At 41.8% G+C, this 12,101-nt stretch overlaps 1 protein-coding gene across 5 annotated transcripts in view; it reads right to left on the bottom strand.

Annotated features, from left to right (window-relative positions):
* KMT5C (lysine methyltransferase 5C) overlaps positions 1–12,101 on the bottom strand; it is a 39,982-nt gene that overhangs the window by 2,474 nt on the left and 25,407 nt on the right. For all 5 annotated transcript variants that reach the window (XM_061589431.1, XM_061589433.1, XM_061589429.1 and 2 more), the window contains exons 4-7: positions 9,960–10,069; positions 7,134–7,297; positions 2,344–2,363; positions 400–536 (exon numbers count right to left, since the gene is read on the bottom strand). In XM_061589431.1, coding sequence (XP_061445415.1) covers positions 400–536; positions 2,344–2,363; positions 7,134–7,297; positions 9,960–10,069 — 431 coding nt within the window. The remainder of the gene's footprint in view (positions 1–399; positions 537–2,343; positions 2,364–7,133; positions 7,298–9,959; positions 10,070–12,101) is intronic.

Genomic DNA, 12,101 nt, shown 5'->3' on the forward strand with positions numbered 1-12,101 from the left:
AGACACAGCAACCATAATAGGCTTTAAAAAACCTGATGACAAGCGGGGATTTTTCAATAATCCATTGTGGAAGAATATGTATAACATCTTCCTCCCAATCCATAGATGGTACTATTGTTCTTTAAAAGATTCTGTGAAGGTCACAGGAGGAAACAGCCCACTATCCAAACTGTGCTACCTAGCAACCAGACCCAGCACTCCCACCCCTCGAGAGTAGAGCTTCTCTGCACCTGGGCAGCTGGACAGTCTGTAGCTCTTCCTGACAGCAATTGTGAATGAGGAATGCCCTGGGAGGTGGGAAGAGAATGTGTGTGTCCCCCACTCACACACACGGCCTGCAAAAACTAGAAATGCCACCCCTTCCCAAGTCCTTAAGACCTCACTACCCTCAGCCTTCACCTTTCACAAGTGTAGCACTCGCATAATTCATTGTTCTCTCCGAAGAAGCCGTCGCCGTAGAAGCATGTGATCTCATCATCTGGCTCAATGTCCCGCAGCACCTTGACACAGGCAGTGTTCCCATCCATTGGGACAAACTGCAGTACACAGACAAACAATGTAGACAGGGAAGGAGCAGCAGGAAACAGAAGAAAAAAAGCTAGGAATGTCAAGGTTCAAGAGACTCTCTCTTCTAGAAAAAAAGTCAGAAGATTCCTCCTCTTCCCTCCCCCTTCAAAACCCAAGTGACCAGCTCTTAGCAACAACTCTTTATTTTCACAAGACCCTATTTACAGATACAGACTTTTTTACACCTGGTTTCTAAGTACTTCCCAGAAATAGCACCCAAGGTACAAAAGGAGGCAGAGAAATTTGGTTTCTTCTGGTCCTGAACTAAGGGAAATGAGGTCATGTTTCCACCTTTATGATGGTGAAGCAATGTTGGAACTCAGTACCCTGGGAAGAAATAGGAGAGGCTTCTAAGGACTCTGAAGGAGGATCTTCTGTATATTATAAAACTTGCTGTCCCTCCCAAAAATTTCCAGTTACAGTAGGGCCCCACTCATACAGTGGGATAGGTTCCAGACCTCCCCCCGTGAAAAGCAAAAATCACCAAAAAGTGGAACATAGCGTCAAAATGGCGGTGAAAAAGGCGGGAAAATTCAAAAACAAAATGGCGGCTGTCACGGAGGTGAAGAGAAAATAATTCAAAGGAGCGCAACAGCAGCTGTCATGGTGGAGGAGACAGCCTCCTGGGGGGGCACAGAAAGGACGAGAGGGAAACAGCCACCGCCGCAAGCACCAAATTTGCCGCAGGAGCAATTGCAGGGAGCCGCTGCTGCGAGATCCTAGCAGCCGCAATAGCAGTCGAAGGGAAAAGGCACCGCCGCCCCGGTCAAGCGGGACATGAGTTGAAGCAGCCATTGCGAGCTTCAAACTCACTGCTGCTGCCAACAGCAAAACCTCAAACAGGACCTGCTGCTCACCCAGCAGGTAAATGTCAGCCTTCCCCCCTCCCCTTTTCTTAAAAAGGAAAAATCAGAGCGGTAAAAGCCCGCAAGAGGCAAAAACCTCTTTCCAGCCCCAAGAGCGCCGAATATGGCAATGGGGGGGGGGGGGGAGCCGCCCAGCCGCCAAACAGCTGATTGCACTGAACAGCTGATCGTGGCACAGCTTAGATCAACTGGCCCTGACTCAGGAAGTGTCTGGTGGGGAAGGTAGCGGCAGAAGCCGTAAGGGAGGAGCAGCCACCCGCCACAGAACGCAACGCGGCTGTGGGGGGAAAGATCCCCGAAGCCAGGCTGACCGGCTCCACGGGAGCCCAGAAATGGCTGGTGGTTGTAGCCATGAGGTGGGGGTGCATGCCGCGCAGCCCTCCGCAGCTAGATGGAGGAAACAACCCCTAAAAGAACGAAGGGAGAAAAAATGGCACCTGTCTGTGCCAAAAATAGACAAAGGTAAACGGGGAAAAAACAACCCCTAAAATAACAAGAGAAAAAATGGTGCCAGTTCACACCAAAAGTAAAAAGCCCTGTAGAGGGAGGATGCAGCTCTTCTACCCTTCCCTGGTTGGGAAAAGGAGAGCGGGAAAGTGTCTCCGGCTGAAGACGAGTAGGACTGCCTAAAGCCAGTTAGGAAGAACCATGATGCCATGTTACCACCGTATTAGCAGAATGCCAAGAAGCGGAACACCGAAAAGAGGGGCCCTACTGTATTACTTCCTTACTATTACTTGTGACCTCTTAATATTTCAACCTCTTCCAAAATATCCTGCACCCAAAACTCAGATACCACAGCCAGAAATGAGTTCTTGGAATAAGTCTGCATGGCTTATTGCAAATGAATAGCCTGGACATTTTTAGCAAGGAGTGCTACCTCCCTCAGCAATAAGCCAAAATGACTTACCTTACAGTTTGGCCTGCAGTCTGAGATGTTCCACAGTGAGGGGCAAATGGTATGGGGCAGCAAGTAGGCAGTAGAATTAAGCAAGATAAAAAAGAGGTAGACACAAGTTATAAAGCTAATTCACTTGTTCAGACTCTCTTTACATTTTAGTAGCAGTCTGGGGGTAGAGAAAAATATGCTGCTGCTTTTCAATAATGCATCCTGCTTTCTCTCAAAGCAGTTACAATCTGGGGTAAATTGTCATTTCACTGATATCCTGACTTCCTTCCATCATGGAATACAAGGCAGCATACATGAGATTCCCAGGTAGACCCTGATCCAGGTACCAACTACAATGAAACCTTCTTCACTTCAGGAGAGTGCTGCATTGTGTGCCTTCAGATCATCCCCTGGCAGGTGTGGGGTCTAAATGTAAGCTCCCCAATAAGCTCCGCCTCTCTTTTTCTGAAGGCACGTTTCTAGGCCTTCTGCATTTCTAAGGTTATGAACACAACAGACTATTGGGCTTACCTGAAAGATGGTTTCTGGGCTCTGAGACCATCAGTTATGTAGTCAGTGCCACCTACCATCTGAAGGCAGGAAATGAATGCACTGAGGAATACCATACCCCTTCCAGTCCTCACTCCAGTCCATTTCATGACAAGACCGAAGAGGGACCAAAACAATATGAAAAGAATGAAAGAAGGAAGAAAGAGTAACACCACAAATATGGATTCAAATAGATAGTAATTTAACAGCAAACAGGAAAAATCAAACAGTTCTGACACAAAAGGGGTGCTGAGTTCCAACATACATAGAACCAACCACCCCCTAAAAAAAACTGAGATCCAGAACCAGGAACATAGATCCAGAACAGACACAGGCACCCATACCAGAAACAGGGTGGGTCATGATGGTCTCAGACCCCAGAAAACCACCTTTCAGGTAAACCCAATAGTCTATTTTCCCAGGATCTGAGCCCATCATGTCCTAGTCCCACTAGAAGGGAGGGCCCAGACTGCCGCCTAAGATGAAGCAGAACACATCGCCCAAATGATGCACCAGAAGCATATACATTAATTTTATAATGCTAAATGAAATAATTAAGAGCGGACCAGGACGCAAGCCGACAAATACCCAGCAATGATGCATTAGTAACGAAAGCTGCCATAACTGAAGCAGACCTAGTCGAATGTGTGGAAATGCTCTTTGGGACAGGCAAGTTAAAAGCATCATAAGCAGTAGCTTTGCAAGCCCAAAACCAGCGGGATGAGGTAGGCGCAGCAACCTTCTTCCCTAGCAAGCACAGATGAAAGGAAACAGAGAGTCTGTCAACCTAAGGTCCTTAGTCCGTGCAATGTAGATTATTTATTATTATTATTTATTTATTAGATTTATATCCCACTCTTCCTCCCAGCAGGAGTCCAGGGTGGCAAAAAAAGCACTAAAAACACTTTAAAACATCATAAAACAGACTTTAAAATATATTAACACAAAACATCTTTAAAAACATTTTTTTAAAAGTAGTAGTTGAACACGTTCCGAGAGTGGCTTGCAGAGAACCTTGGAGATCAGTGGCACTGGTGGAAAGGCATAAGGAAGACCTTGAGGCCAAGGCAGCACCAGAACATCCATCCTCTTCATCAAACAAATCTATCTGAGCTGAGCTGTATCCGCGCTGCAACTGCAGGAAAACTTCAGGATGCAGTTTCCATTCCAATCCCAAGGATCCACACCATCGATTCGACCAGCCTGCTTGAACATTCAACTCTCCACTCAGATGTTCTGCAAGAACAGCAGATTGTCCTCTGCCCAGCCAAACAGCAATGTCGTTTCCACTTGCAGGCTGATGGTTCATCTTCATCTTTTGTCCATCTTTAGAAGGACTTTACCAATAGACAAAGATTGTAGAAATAAAGAAGAGCCAGTTGCGCTGTGCAAAACTCCAACCAGTTTATATTGTGTATCGCTTCATCCAGAGACCAACACCCCTGCACAAGGTGACCACAGCAATGAGCCGCACAGCCAGACGGACTGGAGTCGGTGGTAACCAGAGATCATGGAGGATTTTGAAAGGGTGTACTCTTTAGCAGATTTTTTTGATGGGTTCACCAGATGAGAGAAGTTGGGAGCTTCCAAAATCCGGACAGGATGATGACTGACCCTTGCAATGTTTGCCTGAAATGGCAAAAGAGCCCATAGAAGAGGTTGGATTGGTGTCTTGACCAGGATACAATCTGTATTATAGACACAAAAAGTTATAGGGCCCTGGCCAGCAGCATTGTGTCCACCAACTGAAGAACATAAAGACACTCCGCCATGAAACACTGTATTGACGTGCTGTGGAGAGAGAGCAACAATCCCTCAAATGGTGTCCCACATTGACCCCAGGTGTTGGGAGCCTCTGTGTTGGAACCAAGTGACATTTCTTGATTAGATGACAAGGTTTCCTGATCAACGTATCAAAGGTGATTTGTACATGCAGCTGAGTCTGCCCTTACCAGAAGATCATCCAGGTACGGATAGACATGGATGCCCTGGAGGCGGAGAAAAACCACTATCTTTGTAAACACCCACTGAGCTCTGAACTGCAAATGACGGTTAGCATATGCGAATCTCAGAAACCTCCAATGACAAGGAAGAATGGGGAAATGAAGATACACCTCTTTCAGATCAATAGACGCCAAATAATTGCCTCTCTGAAGGGCCTTGTGAATTGACTGCAGGAAATCCATTTTGAATTTTCGGTACCTCACAAACAAAAGCTTCAGGTCCAATATAGCCCTCTAGGACTAGTTCCATTTCAGAATCACAAAGAAGATGGAATAGAAGTTGCAATGTTCTTCGAGAGTACCTGCTCTGTCGCACTGATGTAAAGCAGGTGTTGGATTGCTTCTTGAACTATGCAATACTTGAGAGAGGACCAAGAAACTGGAGAAGGAAGGAGACAGAGTCTGAAATTCTATTGCATAACCATGTGAATTGATTGCAGAACACAGGCGTCTGTCACAAGGTTTGTCCATGCTTCAGCAAGCGGTAGCAAATAACCATTCACAGGAATGATGTCAGTATTGTTGAATTGACCAGCCTCCCCAAGCAGATGAGGATCCAGCTATCTTGGTGCTGGAGTGACCCTTGGAAACTAGGCTTGTGCCAGGATGGATGGCTTGATCTATGATCTCTGCCACTTCCAAAAGAACATCCCAACTAAAAGGAGCTAAAGAACTGGATTGGCTTATAAGGAGTAAAACACTAGAAGGACTACCTAATCCCTTCAGAAACGGCTTGCATTTCTCACGAGGATCAACTAAAATGTCCTTCAAAGCTGCCTCGCCAAACAGTAATAGGCAATAATCTGAGGTAAAGGCAGTAAAGGAAGCTACACCGAAAGGCAGCAAACAACTAACTCACAAGAACTGAGAAACTGAAAGGGGAGCAGAGAAAACAAAGAAACTCAAATGACTTTAAAAGTTGTTTTTTTAAAAAACAAGACCGAAAACATAACAAAGTGGAGGGAAACCAGAGCAGAGAAATAGGAGAGAGACTCACAGTAAGGAAAAATAAGGCTAAAGCGGGAACAAGAGCTTAAGAGAACTGCCTCAGACAAAGGCAGAAAATGGACTGAAGTGAGGACCAGAAGTGGCATGGTATTCCTCAATTCATTCATTTCCTGCTTTTTTATACTAGGTGGCGCTAACTATCCATGTTATGGCCTCAGACCCCAGGAAAAGCTTGATGCTCCTGCTGAAATCCCAGACTATGGGGAGTAGAGAGTTGAGCAAGACAGTGGGTTTCAAGGAGGAAGGCAGGAAGCTTCCAAGTACACTGTGTAGGGCATTTCTTGCCTTCTCCATTTGGATTCAGTAAGCTACATCAGTTTTCAGTGATCACATGATCTTGGGGAAGCCCTTACCAAGCTAGCTTTTTCAGCTATTAGTAGCTCTTGGGGGAAGGAAAAACTTCCATGAAAGATTATCAGAACATAAATGGGGCATTAAAATAGGAAAACTAAAAAACTTATCCTTACTACATTTTTAATGTAGTCTAGTCTTTATTTTGGAGGGATCCAACACAGCTCACTGACAAGGACATATATTCTGAATGCACAAAGTCCCAAGTTTCTGGTACCTCCAGCTGGAAGAACCAAGTAGCAGATAATGTGAAAGTCATCTGCCAAAGGCTCTGGAGAGCTGCTATCAGAGTGGACAATACCAGGCCAGATGGTCAAGTAGTTCGAATGATATAAGCCAGTTTCCTATGGAATGTACCAACTGATTGTTCTCTAGGTTTCATTGTAATGCTAAATTACATGCTCCTTCTTGCTGTCCTGGGCTCCTTCTGTGAAGAAGGATGGGATATAAATTTAATAAATTAATAAATTAATTCCTCTACTTTACAATTAATTCCAACAAAAATCTCCACAACTTGAAAGCTAATTAAAAATGCATACAAGAACCTGTCTTAAGCGATCCTGTTCCTATAGACTGCCGAGAAAGAATTTTGACAAATTTCACTGAAGGTATAGAATATCTGTTCTATCTGATTCAGGGAGTTCAGTAGACACCTTTATATTTAGTAATGGAATTTGCATTATAAAGTTACATTATTATGTAAAGACATTAGTTTAATTGTTTTTCCTCAATAAAAGTATTGAAAAACAATCTGGTGCAATATATTCCATACTTATGTGTTTTCTTGATGCGGAAAAGGAGCCATGGGCTGGAGATTAGCAGATCTGTGGGAGATGGTAAAGTCATGAGAAGATCAATAGAACAAGGCAGAGCCAAGACCAGCTGGACACTTTCACTTACCATGATTAATGAAGGCTGCAGGCCCCAGCCATAGCTGGGCACACTGTTTCCTTGTGGAGTACATGATGCTGAAGTCATTTTCACCAGTCCGCAGGAGGCTCTCATCTGGCTCTGTCAGCTCTGCGATGTAGCCCTCCAGGAGCTCCAGCTTGTCATTCTTTTTCCTTATAGGTGAGGGGAGAAGTCATGATAATCATAGATCAGCTGTCCCAATCCCCAGAGAGGTACATCAGGTGAGGGCAATGGACAAGTTTAGATTTCTTTTACTGAGTATCAGTTGCCTGATGCAGAATCTGGGAACAGGGCCTTTTTGGTCATGGCAACACCCCAGCAGTGGAGCACTCTTCCCATAGAGGCTCACGTGGCACCTTCCTTGTGATCTTCCCGGTGCCAGGTAAGGATCTTTTAATTTTTCCAGGCCTTTAAAAAACTGTTTTAATTCAAACCTTTAGAATAGGTTTACGATACTTGGACTTCCCAGGAGGATCCCTCTGCCTATGCTGCCTCTGAGACAGGCTCCCGTCTTGGATGAAACTTATCCAGTTTTAAATTCAGTCAGAAGGGTTTTTTCTGGCTAGGGATGATTTCTTCCGGATAAGGAAGAAGCGTGAGATCTGCCACATAGTTTTGTTTTGATTGTTGGAGCCTGGAATTCGTCAGAATTGTCTGTCTTCCAGCAGTTCAGACAGAGCGAGGATTTTATGCTAGCTCAGCTGGATAAGTGACCCGTTTTTTTTTAACGGACTAGCAGGCAAACCTCCTGTCTACATTTATCATTTTCTTATCTATATAGCTAAAGAGATTTGTCAAAGTAACAGCAATTAAGATAACCTAGATGAGGTAAGACTTTCCTTCTTTATTTACGGAACTAAGGGGGAAGAAAATATAAATAGCTTATCTTTTCTTTTTTTTTTATTGCAAAAAGCTGACATGGAAAATTGCGTTTTAAAGATTACAACGGATGAGAGCTTTCTGATTGGGAGAGATAAGAAATCTTTTTGATTTACAAGACTTTTGTGTAATATATATAAGGGACTATTTTTTCTGATTTACTTTTTTTTTGTTGTTGTTGACGAATCTGCTCATTCTCTCTGCTACTAGTTATTTGAACGCTGTGAACTAAAAGCTGTTTTTGCACTTCTGGACATTTAAGAGATAAGGACTGTCTAGCGTGTGACGTTAGTTGGTTGGAAAGATTAACTCCTTTGTAACTGGATAAAGAAATAAACTGCTCTTTGCTTGGGACATTGAAAATTGAAGGAGTTTTGTTCTTTTGGTTTTAAGAATGGCAATTAAGAAGATCATGGATGTACAAGAAGGGACTTTATTTCTAGACATGCTTCAGAAAATAATGGATGGGATTAACTCAATAAAACAAGAACTGAGAAATAATAGACAAGCGTGGAGAACTGAATTTCATGAAATGAGACAGGAGCTGAAAGAAACTCAGGATTCTATGAGAAAGGAGAATAAAGATAGATCTGGAAAACAAAAAAAGGATGAAAGAGAAATTAAAGGCAAGGTTCAATCTATGGAGATTGGCTTAAATATGGACATGAAAAAAGATTTGGATTTCCTGGTTGTGACGGATCCTGGAGATAAATATTACAGTTTGGAATACAGCGCTGTCTCTGAAGGAATTGAAGAGATTGGAGATAAAGATATTATCGGTTCAAAAAAATTCCTGGACTGGAAGGATTTGATGGAACTTGAAATGGAGAAAGTTAATAGAATTAATCCCTGTTTTGTGTCAATGGAAAAACCTTCAAGAAATGTACTAGTGTATCATGTGGAAAAGAGAAGCAGAGATGCGGCTTTGAAACAATACTTCAGTGTTACGTTTGGATTTGATGGTAAGAAAATATCTGTGATGGAGGAAATTCCTATCAGACTTTTATTATATGACTATGACAGCAAGATTTTTGGGTGCGTAAAGATGGAAGATGGACCCAATATGGATAATGACAGAAGAGCGATTTGAAACTACTGGACTCAGTAGATTTGATGAGTTGGATTAATTGACATGTTTATTTAGAAAAAAAAATTGATTGACATATATCTCAAGGATTGGAAACTTCTCTTTGACTTTTTGTGGAAGATTAAAATGATATGATGTTAATGAGATTTGAAACCAACTAAGATAACTGCTGGAGGAAGGTGATTTTATAATCTATTAAGAGATAGGTCTGTTATATATTATAGATTTATAGTTGAATTATAGTGTTTTGAAATTACTGGATTTAGTAGATTTGATGAGCTGGATTAATTGGCATGTTTATTTAGAAAAAAAATTGATTGATATATATCTCAAGGATTGGAAACTTCTCTTTGACTTTTTGTGGAATATTAAAATGATATGATGTTAATGAGATTTGAAACCAACTAAGATAACCGCTGGAGGAAGGTGATTTTATAATCTATTAAGAGATAGGTTTGTTATATATTATAGATTTATAGCTGAACTATGACAAATCGGAAGTCAATATTTTTATATATATGTATTTTTTTTGTATTGTATTAGTTATTGTGTTTTCTTTTTGTATTATTTTGGTTTTGAAAATTAGAATAAAAATTAATTGAAAAAAAAAAGAATAGGTTTACGATACTTAGTGTTGCTTGAGAGTTTCTGTTACATTGTATGTTCTTGTTCTTATTATTTATAAATTGTATTTTAATGTTTTTATCATTACTGTAAGCTGCCCAGAGAACTCGGTTATAAGCAACATATAAATGTTGTTTAAAATAAAATACATTGGGTTATTTTTTTAAGCAAATGAGTTCTCCTAATATATGCATGCAGACAGCATCACCACACCATTAACCTACCAAGATTTTGTAGAGACCACACGGGCACCATTGATTTCCAGGGAATATCGGCTACAGCGCTTGATGGCAAAACCACTCTCAGGAAGGAAAATGCGAAGGTAGCGAAATATCTATAGGAAACAGATAAACAAAGGACTCCATCAGTCAAGGTTCCCAGTCTGTCATCCCAGTTAGAGAGAACACTGTAATTCTGGCTCCCAGCCTACTCCACATCAGAAGTCTAGCGAGTTCTTCTCCTAAGAACTAAGGAGCTATCATAGTCCTCCTACCCACCAGCTGGATCAAATCCCCAAAAACCCATCCAAAATACCCTGAATCTTGGCCCTTGGTTATTGTGTCTATGAAGCCCTTACAGCTAGAGGTTCTTTAGATTTCCTACCTCATTCAGGGGAGCTTTATTAAAAATGTAGATACTTAATACCATGTAGGGCTGATGCCCATGAAGTAAAAGGGGGCATTATGACCAATACAGCCTCAGCAAAAATGGAACACCTCTTCCCATCTGAGGAAACAACTGTGTAGCAGGAGTCGCCCAATCACCAGTTTTGTTCCGGATCTGCTCTTTATCAAGGGCAAGCCAGTCAGAATTACCACTGATATCTGTAACTTTAAGAACTTGTTTGAGCTTGATTTTCCTTTCCTGCCTTGTGTGTCATTTTTTTCCAGATTGTGAGCCTCAGGGCAGAGAATGCCTTGGAGAGGCTTATAAAAATAAAGTTCCAAGGGTTAGTGCAGGGACTTCCAGTGGAAGTGGTGGATGTAGGATACTAACGGCGAGAGCACCTCAGACCAGATAAACCTCCTGACCTAAAATGGAGGATTGCTTTCTTGAATATTTAAATTATTGACAGTCCTTGGTAGGGCATGTCTGCAGTTCCCTCTTGTGATAAAGAAATTACACTTACAGACTTTTTCCAGCTGCAGAGAAAAGAAGCTCAGGGTGCTTCCTCCATTTTGGACACACCTAAAATGGCATTGATGGTTCAGAAAACCTCAAAGGAGGCACAAATGGAGGAAGATTTCTCAAGGAAGAAATTGCTCAACAATTCCTAATGCTTAAAGAGGAATTTATGAACAGGTGGGAAAGTATTTTGGATAAAAAACTAGCTGACTTAGGTTCCCATTTGGACGGAGTGGAAACTAGTGCTTCAGAAGCATTTCATAGGGCGACTTCTCATGGAACTGACATTAAACAGCTTAAAGGAGAATGAGCGCATTAAATTAAAACTGGAGGAGATAGAAACCAGAAATAGATGGTCGACAATTTGCTTACACGATATTTCAGAACATGCTGAGAAAGGGGATATGACATCATTTGTGGCACAGTGATTATCCTTGTTATTACTAGAATTCCCAATTACCCTGGATGATTTGGAGCATGCACACTAAGTTCTCCAACCTAGATCTAAGGAGATGGCTAAACCGTGAGATATAATCTTGTGTTTTGTACAATATGCAAAAAAGGAAGATCTTCTTTAATTCCCCTTAAATGATACAGAACTGAAATATAATAATGCCTCAGTAATGGTTTTAGAGGATTTGGTTCCTGAAACCCCTTGAAAAGGACAGAAGTTCCACTCTTTCACTTTTAACTACAAGAGGCTGGAATTTGATATAGATGGGAATTTCCCTTTTGCCTGATGGTTATGCATAATGGAGAGTTTAACAGCAACTACACTTAAATGGCTGAAGGATTTATGGCGCTCTGGTAAATACTGGAACCACCTGTGGGTTGTGCACTAAGGAACTCGGAGGAGGAGGAAGGTGGCAGTACTAAGCAAGATGAATGGGAAACCGTTCCAAGGGAAGAAATCAACTGGGAAGTGTCTTCACTCTGCAGGGAAAGAGGGACCTCCCTTACCAGCAAAATGCTTCACTCAAATAAAAAGAAGTGACTGGATGTAGAGTACTGTAATTATTTAAGGGTCTGTATGACTTGATTGGTGAAAGCAAACTCCTATGGTAACTGAAGAGTTTAAAGATAAATTTAAGGATTAGAATGTTAAGAATAAATTAGTATGTATTTTATGGACTAGGGGTGATCATGGTTTAAGAAAGTCCAGTTTGATCAGTCATAAAGTCTGTCTTTTCCCTCATGAAATAGACCAGCAGGGATTTTAATTGCAATCCTCTTGGTAGTTG

The sequence above is a fragment of the Rhineura floridana genome, chromosome 11, assembly GCF_030035675.1.
Source record: "Rhineura floridana isolate rRhiFlo1 chromosome 11, rRhiFlo1.hap2, whole genome shotgun sequence".
NCBI classification, from domain to species: Eukaryota; Metazoa; Chordata; class Lepidosauria; order Squamata; family Rhineuridae; genus Rhineura; species Rhineura floridana.